Raw genomic sequence first — 19,719 nt, forward strand, 5'->3', positions numbered from 1 at the left:
CACTGCACTGCTCCTCCCTCTGCACTGCACTGCTCCTCCCTCTGCACTGCACTGCTCCTCCCTCTGCACTGCACTGCTCCTCCCTCTGCACTGCACTGCTCCTCAGTACTTTCATCTCCTCTTTTCCATACCTACCCTGTCATTTTCTTCTCTAGGTCTTGACTTATCAGCTTGGCCTTTTGTGGTGTCTTTTGACTTGGTGCCCCTACCTTCTACAGAAGTAAACTTCCCAAAATAGCAACGACAACAACAGTCATTTTCCTAGCTGAAATAACAAACAGTACTTTCTCCCTGTTCAGTGTGATTAATTCTTAGCTACACCAGTTTGTTAACCTTCATGGATGTTTCTTGGAGTTGTACCCAAAATATCTGTTTTGTCCAGGGCTGGAGGGAGGCTCTACTTTCTTAGGTGGTCCTTCTTGTTCTTTCCCCAGTGTCTATGGCTCTTTGCCTGGTCTGATTCTACTCTGTCACTGTTAAAATCCCATAGTTGTAGTAGGATCAGAGAGCCTTTCTGGACAAACCACGAGTCAGGAAAATTCCCTTAATAAACATTTTCTTGAGAGTATTCCCTTTACTTTGGTTTTGGTTTTGGTTTTTTGGGGTTATGGGGTTTTTTTGTTGTTGTTGTTGCTGTTTTTTTGTTTTTGTTTTTTGGGTTTTTTTGTTTTGTTTTGTTTTGTTTTTTTTGGCTTTTTGAGACAGGGTTTCTCTATATAGCCCTGACTTTCCTGGAACACACTCTGTAGACCAGGCTGGCCTCGAACTCAGAAATCCGCCTGCCTCTGCCTTGGGAGTGCTGGGATTAAAGGCATGTGCCACCACCGTCCGGCTATTCCCTTTACTTTAAAAAAAAAAAAAAAAAAGTGTCATTCATGAGGCAGGGAGGCAAGTGGATTTCTGAGCTCCAGGTCAGTTAGCTCTATGGATTGATCAGCCCTTTACTTAAAAAAAAAAAAAAAGTGTCATTCATGAGGCAGGGAGGCAAGTGGATTTCTGAGCTCCAGGTCAGTTAGCTCTATGGATTGATCAGCCTGGGTTACACAAAGAAACCTCACCTTAAAACAATACAACACAAAACAACACAATATAAAACACAAACAAAACATGTCAAAATTGAGCTTGGTGAAGTAGAAAATAAAATAGTGGTTAGCAGGGGCTCTAGAGGGGATGCAGTGGTGACAGGGGCTACAGGTGACAGGTGTACTGAGACTCACCAGGTGGGAGGAGGGAACACTTGTGTTCTGTTACAGAGAAGGAGACTGTTTCCAACACTGTGTCTGATACAACAAAATAATCAATAAAGTGATTTAGGGTCTTCTTATTACAAAGAAATGATAAATTTTTGAGATCAGAGATGACCTAAATACCCTGATTGTATTAATGTCCTGCAATGTCACTGCAAACATGTGACAAGATATCACTTGTACGGTAAACACCTGTCTGTTAAAATGCATTTTAAAAGAAGATGTCTGTCACAAGTTGATAAAGGTTGAGTCTCACTAATCTAAAAACCCAATACCCTAAATGCCCCGAAAGTTTCAGCAGGGCACTGAAATTCAAGCTGCACACCTCCGCTCTCCTTTGTAACATAAGTTTGCTTGTTTGGGTTTTGTTCATTGGAGGGCACGTGCATGCCACAACACACATGCAGAGGTCAGTGGACAACTTCCAGGTGTAGGTCCTGTCCTCCTATCACAAAGGTCCCAGATGTAAAACTCAGGGTGTCAACCTGGCGTCAAGCTTCTTCACCCAGTAATCCATCCTGTCCCCTCCCCCCTGACCTCCCTGGGTGAACTGAAAACGCTGTGTAACATCGCCTTCATGCCCTGTGATAAACACACACATAATCCACTATCCTCCTGTTCCTCTGCATTTAGGTCACATCTCCAATATATCTCATTAGGTGTGCACAGATTGCAACAGATCTCATCCTAAGCATTTATTTCCAATAATGGATATGAAACCAGAATAACCCCACGGTGTGCTTGTTTCTCTGCATAACTCCATTGTTTTATTTAGCTTACTCGCTGCAAACACTCAAAAACTGGAAGATATTATGGAAATATCTTGGCTTACCGTTCACATATTTATCCCAGCAGTGGCCTCCCATAATAACAAGGCTTATAATAACCTCATGAGCTCTACTGTGAGCCTATTTATTGGTCAAAAGTATGCTTTGGCCCAACTGCCCCAGACACTCTAGATGGCTATTTCTGCTTCTGTTTGTACCACCCTCTAGACTATTGCCACTAGATTTATGCCTTCTCTACATGTAAATGCTGTCTTGGGGGGGGGGGNGACACCAACATTCTTAATAAAGTATTCTCAAAGGATTTCTAAACTTTTATTTTTCCCTCAAAAAAAAATAAAAAATTTAAATTGTTCATCAGAGATTTCTAAACTTGAGTTCTAGTGCTTTTTCTAGTGCTTTTTCTCCTATGCATGTTATAGGTGCTCTTTTAAAGCTGGTATGGAGGGTGAAGTATGTGCACACATGTTACTGTACACAGGAAGAAGCCACATAAAGACATCAAGTATCCCGGTCTGTCACTCTTTGATTTAGTCCTTTGTGATAAATTTGAACTGACCGACAACAATCCCAGCATCCTCTCTGCCCCTACAGCACTGGGGTCACACCCACACAGAGCACACGACCCACACTAAAGCACACAGAGTCACACCCACCTTTTTAAGTAGTCACTGGGGATTTGAACTCAGATCCCGTGCTTGCACAGCAAACACTAAATCATACTGAGCTATCTCCTTGGCCCTAAAACAACGTTTGACATTAGAAGAAAGACACTGAGCTACTGTCTTCCGCCTGAAAACAGAAAACAATACTTTGTATTCTACAAGTATCTAACGGAGAGCTTATCTTATATAGAGACTTTCTTTTTAAAGTACTTAAATATTTTAAAAATGTTAAACATAAGCTAATTAATATTTGGCATCCTTTTTAAATGGGCAAGATGCAAAAATCAGCAATTTCTTATTAAATTACTGAAAAATTAAAATTCATGACATTTTATGTATTAAAAATAAAATCACTAGTAAAACTAGTTTTCCTTTACAGTTACATATAATTAAATAGCCACCAGAGCTGTGACTGGGAAAAGAATTTTTTTTGTTGTTTTTGTTTTTTTGTGGGGTTTTTGGGGTTTTTTTGTTTTGTTTTGTTTTTCAAGACAGGGTTTTTCTGTGTAGTCCTGGCTGTCCTGGAACTTACTCTGTAGACCAGGCTGGCCTCAAACTCAGAAATCCGCCTGCCTCTGCCTCCCAATTGCTGGGATTAAAGGCGTGTGCCACCACGCCCGGCTAAGAATTTTTTAAGACTTAAAAAAAGAAAGGGCTGTCAAGATGGTTCATCAGGAAAAGGCACCTGCCTTCAAGTCTGAGGACAGGAGTTCAATCTCTGAGACCTACCTACATGATGGGAGACAGAGCCAGCTCCTGCAAGCTGTCCTCTGACACCCACACATGGGAGATGACATGCTCTCACACTTAAATTCTGAGTATTATCAGTAAGTCCAGAACAATAATTGAACACTCTACATCAGTGGGTCTCAACACCTTTCTGCTAATGTCAAACGCTGTTTTAGGGCCAAGCCGATAGCTCAGTGGGACTTAGTATTTGCTGACAAGCACAGGACTGGAGTTCAAATGTGGGTCATGAGCCCTTTGGGGGTCAAATGGTGGTCTCACAGGGGTCACATAGCAGATATCCTGCAAATGGACACTTACAGTACAATTCACAACAGTATTAAAATTACAGTTGTGAAGTAGCAGTGAAAATAATTCTATGCTCTGTCTCGGAAAAAAAAAAGAAAATTATTTTATGGTTGGGGTCATCACAACACGAGGAACGGTATGAACGGGTCGCAGGGTTAGGAAGGCTGAGAGCCACTGCTCTAGGCGTCATTGTCTTGGATAAGACGAGGAGTTAAAGGTGTGACTGAAGAGTTATCTTCTTCCCTCTCACTCATCCTCAGAGCCATTTTCATCTCCTCCTCTTCACCTCCATCCTACTTATGGCCTTGGCTCCCTGTGTGACCCTCATGTTTCGCTCTTACTTTTCTTTCCGTGTTGATGGACTGTTCTAAGCTGGCTAACATTTTCTTGGCACGTTGCTTTCAAATCAAAAGCAATTCTTACTAATATAGTTCCTGTGTTTTGTTCTCAACTAAATTGGTTTGCAAAATTTCCCATCCACTGCAGCTCACAAGTTCTTTGAAGATAAGAACAGAAGATACTGACTTGAGGCAAGCAAAAGTGTTGTAAAACCAGACTAAGAGTAAGGCCCAGTGGTTTCAAGACCTTAAACACTGAAGGCAGCTGAGAGTTCTCTAATTGTTTTAACATAGCAGGAGCTGCTATCTATGTACCTATATTCTGTGTGATGTTTTATATTCTATAAATAAATTCATAAAAGGGAATGTATGCTTTTCCAGCTTGTTTTCATCCACACACCCTTACCAGGTATGCTTCAAAAGGGCAGGCAGATTTTCAAAAGTTTGCTTTCTCCAAAATAGTTAGATATGTGCCAGTTAGGGGGTATCCTTGGAGCCTAACTGTAAAATTCCTGGGATCTGATAGTCTTGTCTCTCTATAAACAGAGGCATGCACACTGTTTAGATAAAATGCTATACTTTACAAATTAGTGTATGCTTGTTTATAAGAGATATGCATGCTCACGAGATATAAACCATCTCGTGGGCTTGTTCAAATTCCTTAGCCTAGAGTATAGAAATGCAAATTAAATAGCAATAGTCCACTGTGCTTTTACATTTCAGTATTAAGAATGTTGCTGAGTTTATGACAAAGCAGGTGCTCTTCTGTGCTAGAGACACACAAAGTGGAAGACGCTCACTATGTGACATTTACCAGGGTGTTTCCATGCTCAGTTCATTAGGGCAGTATCTCCACTTCCCAGAAATGTATTCCACAGATTTATTTATATGTGTGGTCAAAGACACAAACACGAGAATAATTTTATTTTTTTAATTTTAATCGCCTAAGCTGTCAGAACCTAGGAACTGACCTAGAGTCCTTCAGAATGACAGCTGTGGAGTTACCCAACAATGTTTTTCTTGATAGACACTCAAGATGTGAGAACAGGCCCATCGAGATGTCTGTGTTTATGTGTGCATGTTCATAGCAGACATTCTTTAGCATAGACAAAAGTGCAAATAACATAAATGTTGTCCAACTTATGGGTGGATACATAAATGTGATCTATCTGCATGACAGGATAAAATTCAGCATGGTTGACATGCTATTATATGACCCATAACAGCTCTTGATCTTATCTGATTTATCATCAAAATACCCATCACATCTCCTCTTGAGGCTTCAGGTTCCGGCTCCAGTGCTCTGACACAGTTCCTTCCCTTGCGCCCCTTCATCTGAACTAGAGAGATAAGAGTCGGGGTCCTTACTAAAATATCTGTTGACTTTCCAGGTCACTGTGGTTCTCAACCTGTGGGTTGAGACTCCTTTTGGGGATCAAACAAAACCATCTGCATATCAGAGTACATTACAATTCATAACAGTAGCAAAATTATAGCTATGAAGTAGTAACAAAAAAAAACTTTATGGTTGGGGGGTTACCACAACACGGACTATATTAAAGGGTCACAACATTAGGAGGATCGAGGAAACCAGCCCTGTCTACCGATGCAGGGTTCTATATCTCTGGCCAATCCTGTCCTTTTCAGAGGAAAACACTCCTGATCTTTTAGTCTTGGTTCTTGACGACCACAGACCACCCAACAAAGTGCCCAAGTCTTGCGGGACAAGACAAATTAGTAGATGAGGATTGCAGGGGTCATCTGTCAAACTTCACATCTGTGTCTCCTAATGCCAACAAAAGCCTAAACTTGTTCTTTGCTGTTATTTCATAGATTTAACATACTTTTGTGGCTTTATTTCCAATTCCCTGACTAATTCCGGAGGAGTCTTCTCCTAGTGTTGGGCGGCATGTTTGAGAGTGTTTACTAACTCCAGGATGGCTACATTCCTGTCATTGGACTTCCAAAATCAGATTCTAAAGCAACACAAAGTTAGCATCCCACACACCCCTCCACATATACTTGGTAGTCTGACCCAGTTTTGCCCAATACCCTTATAAAATCGGCCTAAGAAGAAAGGTTTTTTTAAAAATCAAAAATAGTTGAATTATATTTCAATCTTAGGAAAATTTATTGTCTACTTGAATTTTCTAATAATTTCAGTTTTATTACAGTGAAAAGCAAGACACCATAGCAGAAAGGGCAGAAACACAACAAAATCATGACTGTGGTTCATCTCCATTTTGTTGCTCATCAACTTTGAACTTGAACAGTTTTCAACACTAAATTGAAAGTAAATGGTAGCATTATCCCAAGGCTGTTATAAGGCATAACTAAAACTGCATGTGTACAACACCTGTAGGGTCCCTACTAAAATTCAGGAATGGACTCTTATTCTCTGACATTTTCTGCCAATGTGTATTGTTTATCTATCTCTCCATATTCCATTATAGTTCAATGCCTATACTCTTCCTAACAAGAATCTCAGTATTGGCTGTGTTTTATGAAGCCTGTATGGTTGAGATTTTAGAGTCAGATATATATATATATATATATATATATATATATATATATATANACTCTTTGCATTGGATATATATATATATATATATATATATACCTCCAATAATATCATCCAGTAATATCATATCTACCTATATATATGTATATATATATATAACTATATATATGTATATATAGTTATATATATGTATATATAGTTATATATATAGTTATATATATATAGTTATATATATAGTTATATATATAATTATATATATAGTTATATATAATGAAATATAAGGTTATATATAGTTTTATATATAGTAATATATAAAGATATATGTATATATATGTATATATAGAGAGAGGGGGGATAGTCTGATCATTTCTTTGTCCCAGGAAAACTAAGACACTTTGTTTTAGAATAGTTTTTCATAGATGCAAATGGTTTTTCTTTGCAGTATTTGAGAGTGACCACAGATTTTGCAAAGCAAAATATGTCACTGCCAACTCCTAGTGTATCACATGGAGACTTCAGTGTGTCATGAGGAGTGGGAATAATTAACAGTTAATTTAGTGCCTTATGAAGTCTTGCTGTTTCTTTTTAACAATTTCCCAATGGTCCTCTTTATTTCAAATCCAGTCCATTCCTCTCTGTTTGAGTCGTGCCCTTCTCTAGCCTTGGCGCACTTTCAGGCAAGCCCTGTCCTGCTGATGCACAAGGTTGCCAGCAACTGAAACCCACCCTTCTGCTCCAAGTCCCATGGGAAGGAGTGTACACTCTCCCAACATGACTCTGGCTATGATAAGCAATGAACAGCAAGTGGGTGAGAGGCATGCAGAACAGGAGGTATCTACCACAGGCCACAGACACCTCTTCAGATAGGGTCCACCAGACTGTGGGCAGGTAGAGAGCTTTCTGAGTACACCGTCTCTCTCAAGACTAGATATCGCCTGGCCCTCTGCTATAACTTCTCCCTTCCAGTCCTTAGCTCACTCTCCTATGGTAATGACTCCTGCTTGCCAAAAATCCCATCCTTGAAATACGGGTCACAGATGGCTCATAAACATTTTTGTATGTATGCAATGGCTTATTAGCATTTACTCACAGCAGCATATTCTCTTTGGCTACAAATCACTTATTTATGAATTAAAATAGCAAAACTCCTTTTCATCTGCCCAATAATCTAATATCTATGCTCTGGTGAAAGAGGCATTTCAAATTAATAAGCACTGCCATGGGTCATGAAATAGCATGTCAGTCAACACCAGGCTACATGAACCACGGGGGGTCCTAGAAGATTATTAGTTAAAATACAAGTACACACTGCTAAGACCTGCGCCATCTCTCTACCCCGAGGTTAATGTTCCTAATAAAGGTATTGTATAAATAAATAAGAGCAAGCACATGGTATGTAGAATGTAGACAAAGAATTGAATAGATTAAACATTTTAAAAGAAACACAAATCTAAAGATAGAAAATTACACCAGTGTTTAAATTGATATAAAAACAATAGGTTTTCCAATTAAAATTAACACACCCTCTTGCCCTCTCTAAAAAATCACATCAAAGCAAGGACGATAAGAGACACAATCTCCCTAATCAAGGAAACTAGGTACGGCAAGCAATTTTAAAGCATAAAATGTCAAGTGAGAAAGTAAATGGAGAATTGTGTGTTGGGAAAGGAGTCAAAGCAAGCCAGGAATGTACAGAGGCAAATGTGCCTCCCCCATGCCCTCCAGGCTCCCCATTAGCCAGGGCAAGGTTCTCAGGCACCAACTGAAAGATGCTGTCAAATTCTCATGAAAAACTAATAATAGTGTGTGGGGTTGTGTACGTGCCTGTGTGCTTATATGCATGTAGCAAGTGCACATAATTGTTGTTTCTGGTAGCCAGTCTATTGTTGCAATCAATAAGTGACTACTATGCCAACCGAAATATTGATTAGGTTGAGTATTTTTCAAGTCATTGGTAAGCAAAGGTAATAAAGTTGCACGTCAGAGCTTCATTCGTTTGTGGATGAGATGAGTGAGTGTTTGGGTCAGTTAGACAAAAGCTATAAATATTTGGCTAAGTACTAGAAGAATATTTCCTTGACTTTATGCTGCTCATAATATGGTAACTGGAGGAATGGGACTCTTAAGTCTAAACAGCATCACCAGTGTTTTGCTCTTGACTTTCTCAAGATAGTCACGAAAGAAGCCTGGTGCTTTCGATTTCTATTAGAAAAAAAGTGTGTTTATATATATGGTCCAACTCCAATATACCATGGTCAGGTCATTGAATGCAGAGCTGGAGAGAACACCCATCGCATGCAGTTACATAACACTTCCACCTTTCATTATACATGTTACAATTTATGTGACAATTCACATCAAGTATTATTTATGTATTTAGGCATTATATATTTCCTCAGAAACTGTCTGATTTTTTTTTAATTTTTAATATTTTTATTACATATTTTCCTCAATTACATTTCCAATGCTATCCCAAAAGTCCCCCATAGCGCCCCCCACTTCCCTACCCACCCATTCCCATTCTTTTGGCCCTGGCATTCCCCTATATTGGGGCATATAAAGTTTGCAAGTCCAATGGGCCTCTCTTTCCATTGATGGCCGACTAGGCCATCTTTCGATACATATGCAGCTAGAGACAAGAGCTCCGGGGTTCTGGTTAGTACATCATGTTGTTCCAACAATAGGGTTGCAGATCCCTTTAGCTCCTTGGGTACTTTCTCTAGCTTCTCCATTGGGAGCCCTGTGATACATCCAATANCTGACTGTGANCATCCACTCCTGTGTTTGCTAGGNNCCNGCATCNTCTCACAAGAGACAGCTATATTTGGGTCCTTTCAGCAAAATCTTGCTAGTGTATGCAATGGTGTCAGTGTTTAGAAGCTGCTTATGGGATGGATCCCTGGATACGGCAGTCTCTAAATGGTCCATCGAAACTGTCTGATTTATCTCTGCTGCGTTCCTAGTATCTCAAACAGAACTTGGCATATTGTAGGCACTCTACAAAAATTTATTAAATAAAAAATAAAACATTGAACTTACTACCCACCAGACACTATCATAAGTGCTTTATATTATTGGACCATAACATCCCACACAAACATATAAGGGGCCATAATGGTTAGCTCCATTTCATAAAAGAATGAAGGAAATAGCCGGTCCAAGCCAGGACCAGAGCCCACGGACTTATTCCCATGCTCTTTGCCACAGAATATTCCACAGAATATGCCACAGAATGAGTACCATGCTGCAGAATTGAAAAGCAACAGAGACCTGAGTGTGTTAGCACACACCTTTTATGCCACTCGAGCAGTAGAGGAAGTGAATCCCTCTGAGTTCCAGGCGAGCCTAGTCTACACAACAAGACCCCATATCAAAACTCCAAATAAAATAAAAGTCAACAGAGTCATATTAGAGGAATTGAAAGGAGACAATATACTGATATCATACATTCACATCATAACACTCAGAAATACGTGTGTTTCAATAGGCAGTGGGAGAGGTAGGAATATGGGTGATTCATGCTTAAATTTTCTTAATATCTATAATATAATTTTAGCAATGTATCCGATTTACTCATGGGATGATTTCATAGGCTTCCATGTTTAAAAACGAGAGCCCAAACAAAATATCATTTGTTAAAAAGCAAAAGGGTGGGCTGGAGAGATGGCTCAGTGGTTAAGAACTGACTGCTCTTCCAGAGGTCCTGAGTCAATTCCCAGCAACCACATGGTGGCTCTCAACCATCTGTAATGGGATCTGATGCCCTCTTCTGGTCTGTCTGAAGAGAGTGACAGTGTACTCACATACTTAGAATCAATACTTAATAATTTTTAAAAAGATCAAAGAGCTTGTCAAAAACAAAGTGAATTGTGATGACAGTAGATGTGAGTGCTAGATCTGGGGACAGGAGATGTGAATACTAGATTTCTCTGGTCTAAAATACAGATCTAATGGAAAGAAAATAAAATGTATTTGCAAAATCATGAAGACAGTGCTATAAAATCGATACAGAGTTGTTCGCAAAATAATGTTAAAATTAAGGTTTATAAAAAGTTCATAAAAGGTAATATCCATAAAATATTAAGACACTGTAAAGCATTTGCTCAACAAGGTGGTATATTTCTAAGGTTTCTTTCTATTCGAGTTTCTTTCTGCATCCTTGGAACAGTAAGTTCTTAGTTTACCATCCCTTGCTTCTTAGGTGCCACCAAAAGCCAGACACCTTACTCGACAACTTCGCTGCCACCACCTCCGCCTACACATCCAGCCAGCCAGCCACCTCTGCCAGCGTCTCACCCCGCGCACCCGCCAGTCCCCAGCCTCCCCCCTAGAAACATCAAGCCTCCTCTTGACCTGAAGTAAGTAAAGGACCGTCTTACAATTTCATCCGCAGGCTCTCGCCAGGGCTTGCAAGATCATGTGTGGCTGGGTGCTAAACGGTCTATGGAAAACGTCCATGGTACTTTGGTAGGCAGTTGACAGGGAGAAAGGCAGGCTCTTTTCAAAGTTTGAAATCTCTCACCTGTGGGCTCCTTGGGAAAAAAGTCAAAATTATGTTGCATACTTACTTACTTCCAGTGGGAAGAGCCAGGGCATACTCACAATCTAACCAAAGCAAAACCAGACTCCAGCAGTGTAGATAACTCAATGTCTAATTGTCTGGCATTTACTGACAATCTTCTGGACCAAGACACTTGGGTTACTTCTCCAGCTCTGCCCTCCGCCACACATACAGCTTGTCTTCTAGGCTCCAGCAGGCTCCATTGCTGCCGCCGCTCGTTGTTCTTGGTGGTCATCCCCTGGCACTGACATCTCCAAAACTACAGGGGGCTTCTGGTGAAAGGGCTGCACTTTCACCAGAAGCCTCTCCTGGGCTCCTTTCATGGACTCCAGCCCTGTCACACAGTGCTCAGATACTCTCCAAGACCCCTTCAACACCCTCAGAACGAGCACCCCCTGGGTGACTCCTACACTACCAGGTTCATCTGGGAACATACGGTACAACCTTGGCCACACCTGGAACACAGGTTCTATGCGCTGACTCCCAGGAAAAGCTTTCCAGGCGATCTCACCTCGGCAAAGCTTCTGACGAACTGCTAATTTCTCAGCTCCAGCTGACCAGAACTACAGATTCTTCACCCAAAAAAAAGCCCAGGGAAGTGTTTGCTTCCCTCTGAACTTGACAAGCCAGGCCTCCACTGTCTACACTACTTCTGACATTCTTTTTTTCAAAGCTCAATCCTCCCCAAAATGACATGGCCAGCAATACCAGGTGCCAACTTATCTTGGTTAGGGTTACTATTACTGTGATGAAAACTATGACCAAAAGCAACTTGGGGAAGAAAGGGCTTATTTCACCAACAATGCCACATCATCAAAGACAGTGAGGACAGGAACTCAGGGCAGGAACCTGGACGCAGGAGCTGATGCAGAGGCCATGAAGGGTGCTGCTTGCTGGCTTGCTATCCATGGCTTGCTCAGCCTGCTCTCTTGTAGAACCCAGGACCACCAGCCCATGTATGGCTCTCCCCGACTGATTATTAACTATGAAAATGCCTTATAGCAGAATCTTATAGCTGTGTTTCCTCCATTGCGGTTCCTTCTTCTCTGATGATTCCAGCTTTTGTCAAGTTGACACAAAACTATACACACTACAGTGACATTCCACTATAGAAGCATAATTTGATTTCACCTTGTCCCCAGCATGATGTGTTTGTCTTTTGCTCATAATCCACATAATGCAATGTATTAATTACAAAATCACTTAATTGCTTCATGGTTACAATTTAGAACAGTGATTGAAAACGCACTTTTTATGAGTTACCCATGATTCTTTTTAACATCATAATACTTCCACGGGAGTCTCAAGTTGCTAAGTATGTATGTACAGCTTGGTGGGTCTTCTATGTGGGCTGCTATGTGTGTGCATATTAACATTACAGCCTTTCAGGCATTTGAGTCTAGAGATACTTGTTTGAAGACTTAAACACCCTTGTGAACATGCTGGTAGAGTCTGCTACCAAATCAAAGTCTGAGCATCTACCTACTACTACTATTAGCCTAATTAGCATTATCTATATATTTATTTAAATATATTTTATTAGGCTTATAAATATTAGCCTAATTAAAATAACTAGTATATATTCTCTTAAACATTTAATTTCCATATAAATTTTTTCTGTTCACATATATAAAATCATATTTCTTATTTCTAGGTTTATTTTAACCTCTGGTCAATTTAACTCATTAAATTTAGATCTCTGAATTTTTTTTATATATTTACTTTTATTTTACATTTAATTTTATTTTTCGTTTTGTTTGAGACAGACCATCACTATATAACCCTAGCTGGCCTAGCCCAGGCTGACTTTGATGTTAAAAAGATCCTTCTGCCTCCGCCTCCACCTCCGCCTCGATTGCAGGCATATGACACCATAGTGGGGGCCCAGGATCCTAGCACTTCTAAAGTCTGTTAAAAGCCCTCCCCCAGACACCAGCTCCAGCAAAGCCTCTGAGTATGGCAAGCTTTTAGAATGAAATCGTCACAAATGGCTCAAACAATATGAAAGTTGATAAACTCTGTTGGCCAGTTATCATTTCATTGAGATTATGAAAAAAAATGTATTTGACAATAGATCCTCTGCTTCAGGGGCCCTCCAGACCACCCATAAGTGTAATGACTCATTAAAAGGACTCCCAGGTCTCAGGGTTCAGTTAACAAAAGAGGCTGGCATTCGATAAGGTTAAGAAGAAAGGACAGCCAGCAGGTGGCGCTGTCTAAGCACAGGTTTCCAGGCAATTCCACAAGCATGAGAAGGGCCTACAGAAACCACAGTTATGAAAAAGCAGTGGGTGTCTCAGGCAGCTTCCACCAGGAACCGGTCTGAGGTTGGTAGAAACTAAGGTTTGCACAGGGACTAGGGGAACTGTCTCATGGTTTCCTTAGGCCTGACACCTGTCAGAAGACCTAAAACCTAGACAGAAAGCATATAGTTGATGAGGCCTCACACAGCAAAAATAATTTTATCAACTAGGCAACTTTTACAGCAGTGTATAATTATAAAGAAAATGTGTTCCTCTGTCAGTCATAGGCCAGACTTGATAGCATATTGTTCTAAAACCCAGCATGGGGCCTGCTGTGCTGACTCTCTGAAAACCTCATTGCTAGAATCTGTCCTGGATAAGGTTCCTAAGTAGGCTGTAGAAGGAAGTACAGATTTCAAAAGCAGTGGTAGAGCATGGGATGCTAGTCAACGTGCCAGCTTTGCAGGAATCACACAAAAGACAACATGCTTGGAGTCTTTTTTGTTTGTTTGTTTTTTGAGACAGGGCTTCTCTGTATAGCCCTGGCTGTCCTGGAACTCCCTCTGTAGACCAGGCTGGCCTCCAACTCAGAAATCTGCCTGCCTCTGCCTCCTAAGTGCTGGGATCATGGCTTTTTAATTGGCATGTGGCAGGAATTCACACCTAAGCAAGGAAGGCAATACTGGTGTGTATAACTGTAAAGCCCAGAAATGGCTGCCTCAGGAATGGCTATGTCCAAGAATTCAAGTAACACCAAGAATGACTCCCTATAAATACACACACACACACACACACACACACACACCTCAAAAAAACTTCCCTCTAAAACCAACAAGATGGCTGCCAACAGCCCGCCCTGCAGGCTTGGACTCTTGTAGGCAATATTGTTTCCTTAAGTTATCTCCAACGCCCACTGATAGTAATAAACCTTGAGTCGTTTATAATCTCCATCATATTAAGGCTTCCTCTTGCTACGTGGCTTATCTATGACCAGCCAACTTCATAAAAAAGATCCAACTTAGAAGGAACTTGGAAAGAACAAAAGAGGCTGGGTGCTTTCCATTGCCTGGGAAATCTATACTTAGAGACTGTAAAGTTAACTATGGTGTGCAGAAAGGGGGGAAATGGGCAAGTTAGTGACCTCTAGGAGCTTAGTCGACTCTTCAAAACAGAAAACTCTAACAGTCTTAAAGTCCCCAACCATAAATTCCACAATGAGGAAATATCTAGATGAGAAATCTCCCCCGCTGAAGGGGAAGTTAGATAAACACATAGAGGAAATGAAAGCAAAACAGGCCTTAGTCATGCTCAAGAGCATGGAGGAATGGATGGGTTGGGTTTGAGGCAGAAAAGTAGAAGAGGCATGTATTTCTGAGCCTCTTTTCCCACCTTCAGAGCATCCTTGGGATGCTGGTCCCTCCCTACTCAGAATCCATTCACAAGTCACAACCTATTGGGCTTTTAAAATATTCACTGGGACTGGAGAGATGGCTCCTTGGTTAAGAGCACTGACTGCTTGCTCTTCCAGAAGTCCAGAGTTCAATTCCCAGCAACCACATTGTGGCTCACAATGTGTTGGGATCTGATGTCCTCCTCTGATGTGTCTGAAGATAGCAACAGTGTACTCATACATTAAAAAAAAAAAAAAGTGTGTAAAATAGTCACTCAACAAACCTTTGAGTCACTCCTCTGTGTCTTTTCTATTGAACTTCAGGGAAGGCCATGCACAAAATAGAGATCTCTGCTTCTATATGAAGCAAGGGCAGGAGAAACAGGAACTGACGGACAGATGGAAGACACTGTGGTGGGCAGTAAGGGTCAAGTGCTGAGGGAGAAAACAGGAAAGGAAAACGTGAGGGGTGTTACAGGCAGCATAGCATTACAGCTTTAAACAGAGATCCGAGGGAGCAAAGATGCAAGGGGATGTGGGCGTTGGGCATAAAGCTGTGGGGGAGGGGCTGCTCAAGGCAGAGAACAGAGAGAACAGAAAGGCTCAAGTCTAAGGAAGAGGCGAGCAGAATTACACTAACAGCAGCAAGAGACACAATGGGGAAAGAGCCCGCTGTTGTAAGGGCTCCATGTGCTGTGACAGTCTGCGACTGTCACAGAAGTGAGATGCGAACCCCTGATGGTTGCAGCACAGCACCAAGGTTTTTTGACTTTTGTTTGATTAAGGCCACTTTAAGTAGATGGGCAAACTCGGGGGCAGCACCAGAACCATTTAGATGGTGCAGAAATGCAGGCAATCTACCGAAGCATTCTAGCCAAGATGGGCTGTTCTCTGCAGAGGCGGCAAGAAATGTCTGCACTGTGGATAAATTTTGAAGGGAACGGTAGCAGAATTTGAATTTATTAATGAAACGCACAGTGAGGATCGTGTGTGGTCTTAGCAACTGGAAAGTGCCTGCCACAGGAGCATGAGGTTTGTGCCCATCACACAGGTAAAAAGCATGTATATGGAACCCCATTTCTGACGAAGCAGAGGGGTTACTGATACGGCAGAGACAGGTAGAGTCCGGAGGCTCACGGTAGCTAAATCAAAGGCTCTGGATTCACTGAGAAATACAAAATGTAACGTGATAAAGGAAGATCCCCAACTTCAACTGCTGGTCTAGACATGCACATGCATGCACACAGGTAGAAAGAAACTGGAAAGAGCCCATTCAGACTCTATTCAAGGTGTGAAGCAAAGACACGGAGTAACAACTAGGATGGGAAGAATTTTTGTTCGTTTCTGTTTCTATATTTTGAGGCAGGATCTCATGTCACTATAACTTAAGCTAATATTAGGTAGCAAGGGTAGCATGGAGCTTATATGAAAATGACAACATGCTTATATATGGTGATAAGAAATAACCAGCAAAGGCAAAAACAATGCTGTAGACTGGGAAGAATTTCTGGAACAGAGTCTGGCTCAGCATCAGTGAGGGCTTGGCTAAATGACTGACGAGGTTAGATCTTCCCGGGTGCACAGTGGAATCTCCAACGGGAAAGTGGGGAGGGCATTTGGGGAGCTAGGGACTTTGACCATGCAGAACCTGCCCAGCCTACTTCTGAAGTTATTCTAGGGAGTAGTTTCTAATCATGTCCTTCAGATCAATTTATGTCTCAAGTCTGAAAGGTTTGAAGGTAAATGGGAACTAGAAATCACGAATCATTTCAAAAATCTTGAGTTTGTGGGAGGCAGGTTACCGGTATTTTAAATTGAATTCTTTCGCCACCTAGTGGGCAGAAAGCAGGCCGCCCATTACATTTTCCTGTATGTTACTCTGACCAAATGAAGTGAAATCAGAAGGGGAGCTTCTTGCTGTTAATGTCCAAGTCCATGTCTTTTACTATAGCACATTTCTTAGGGCTGTTTTAAAGGAATCAGAATTGTATCAGTATAGCCTATCCTTCAGATGGAACCCTGGGTTGAGATTTGATATACAAAGCAACTTTTGTGGGTATTAATAGTAATAAGACAGGAAACGTGAGGTAATAAGAAATAATAATGAATGGGAAGTGACTAAGGTCAGAAAAGGAAAGGTTAACTGCTTTTCCTGAAGTCACTCTAGTTAGGACCAGGGATTGTTTTAAAGAAGAATGTCCCAGTGTGATCTTGTAATTAACTACAAGTGCTTTAGTTTTCCAGAACTGGAGACTTGGCACATCAGACAGCCTTACCTAATTCCATTTGGCAATATTTGGCTTAGGCCAGTCATCGTTTGGAAATTTCTCATAGGTGAAATATAGAAAGACGTGTTCCCAAGGGAGGGGTCCATTCCTGAAAAGGGCAGGTATAAAATAACGATATGCGTCACTTAGATCTTTCTTCAAAAAAAAAAAAAATCAGCAGTAAAAGGTTAAAAGCTAAACTTTTTTTTAATTAGGTATTTTCTTCATTTACATTTCAAATGCTATCCCAAAAGTCCCCCATACCCTCCCCCAACCACCCACCCACCCACCCACTCCCACTTCTTGGCCCTGGCGTTCCCCTGGACTGAGGCATATAAAGTTAAAAGCTAAACTTACAAAGAGTAAATAGAGCATTAAAATAAAATAAAAAACACAGTTTCACACCTTTAAATGTTAAGATATAGAGCCTTTGTTTGCTTGGTTTTGGTTTTACCTTCCTGGGAACTGAACCAGGACCTCACGCGCACTAGGCAAGCACTCTATCTCTGAGCTGCAACCCCCACCCCACCCGAAGAGTGCTCCAAAATGACGGGCATAATATTAAATGAATTTCATTTGGTTCTTTAGGCTGTGCAGGAAACAAAGAGCTGTAGTGAGAAGCCGGCTTGCAGGGACTTATCTCCGCAGTTAAGCTCCCTGCTCTTTCTCCTCCCTGCCCACTGCCTCCACTTGGCTGCCTGTGGTCAGCTGTGGCTGCCTGTGGTCAGCTGTGGCTGGTTCCTTTCTTCTCTCTGTGAAACTCTCCTTTATGCCTTCCTGGAACACTGAGCAGTTAGTGGCAACTGGACTTGGATCTTTTCAGGACATTTGCATCTATTTCTTATCCTCATCTTGGTCCATTTTATTCTCCACTGTCATGGCCATTGGGGTCATTATTTCATACTTATTATTTTAATACTATAAACTTCATGAACTCAGACCTATATAAAATGGCATCACATTTTATATGGCATAATATTGAGTCTATGTATGCAAGTAACATCTCCTTGGGTGAGAAACGCTTTGACTGAATGTGCCAATGCCTTTTGTCTTATTATTATTATTTATTTATTATGTATCCAGGTGTTTTAGAAAGTAGACGATGAGTCCAGTGGGGGATGATGATGGTGATGGTGAGAAAGACAGTGTGTGTGCCCGAAGAGAGAAAGAGAAAGAGAAATGAGGGAGAGAGATCAAAATGTCTGGATTATATAGGCAGGAGCCTTTTGGAGGAAGGGCAACTCAACCCCTAGGCTGGAAAGTTCAGGGATGGGAGCAGGGTGTGCCAGGCATGGACTGAGGGATGCTGGGAGAACCTTAAGTCCAGATCTGCTTTGAAACCAAACATTACTTAATTTCCATTGTAAAACTTGTTCTTCCTTGTCCACACCTAGCAATATTATTTAAATAATTATTTCCAAAAGGACCTTTTTTTCTTTGCTTTGCTTTGTCATTGAAATGGAAACTTATTATCTAGTCCAGGTTGGCTTTGAACCCCAGAGTACTGCAATTATAAATAAGTGTGTAAGTACAAAGCTACAGTAATTGCTCATTACTGGTTGGACCACCCAACTTCAGGAGGTTTCGACGTGTTGGCGTGAAGGTTAAAGTGACTTAACCATTCTTAGATGTTTCATGCCCCATATACAAATGTAATATACCGACTTTCCTTTTTAAGGATTTTGAATACCTTAAACCAATGGTTCTCAGCCTTCCTATCCCTGTGACCGTGATCGTTTGATATAGTTCCTAATGCTGTGCTGACCTCCAATCATAAAGTGACTTTGTTGCCACTTCATAACTGTAACCTTGCTACTGTTATGCACTGTATGTATATATCTTATATGCAGGATATCGGATACAGACTCCCAATGTGGGTCATGACCCACAGGCTAAGCACCGCTGCCTTAAATGGACTTCCCAAAGACTTCACTACAGAAACCCCTCCCAGGACACTGTAAAAGCTTTGGAATTAAATCAGTTCCTTTAAAGAGCCCAAGAGCTTTTGTGATTAAATTACTAATTAAACCCCGTGTGTTAGCATAAGATATCGAATCAGCCATCAGCAGGACACAGGCCTCTCATCCCAGCACTCAAGGTTTTGAACCATGGAGGTTATTAGGTCAAGGCCAACTTGACCTGCTAAATTTTTCAGTCGTAGTATTCCTGTGTGCCTTAACTTTGACTAAGAGCTCACAGCCTAAAGTCTTTGATAATTCATGTTCATATTTTATGTATTCATGCATTTATACCTTTCACATGGAGGTTTGCCTACCACCTCAGTTTTTCTTTTTTTTTCCTTGCAATTTATTTATTAAGGAAATCAGATTGTTTGCTTGTGGATGTTATGGCTAGCCTTGTCCGGGTTTTGCTGACTGGGTCTCTGTTAGTGCGTTAGCAGATTCTCTCCCCTCTGCCTCCTGAAGATTGCTAATTGAATGCAAAGTTGGCTTGCTGACATTTGGTTTTTCTTTCTTACTGTTTTATTTTTGGTTTGGGGTAAAGCTTGTCTCTAGATGATAGTGTATTTTTTATGTTATTTATCATTATTTTATGTGTGTGAGAGTGTTTTGCCTGTATGTATGTGTACTGTATACATGCTAAGTGTCTACTGAGGCCAGAAGAAATTTCAGTTTATATGTATATGTTTATGTATATTTTTACTTT

The 19,719-nt window shown here is 41.0% G+C and overlaps 1 protein-coding gene across 3 annotated transcripts in view; it reads left to right on the forward strand.

Moving 5' to 3' along the window:
- Positions 1-19,719, forward strand: part of Fyb1 (FYN binding protein 1) — a 136,457-nt gene that overhangs the window by 77,310 nt on the left and 39,428 nt on the right. For all 3 annotated transcript variants that reach the window (XM_029470072.1, XM_029470073.1, XM_029470074.1), the window contains exon 3: positions 10,793-10,949. In XM_029470072.1, coding sequence (XP_029325932.1) covers positions 10,793-10,949 — 157 coding nt within the window. The remainder of the gene's footprint in view (positions 1-10,792; positions 10,950-19,719) is intronic.

This window comes from Mus caroli, chromosome 15, assembly GCF_900094665.2.
Source record: "Mus caroli chromosome 15, CAROLI_EIJ_v1.1, whole genome shotgun sequence".
NCBI lineage: Eukaryota > Metazoa > Chordata > Mammalia > Rodentia > Muridae > Mus > Mus caroli.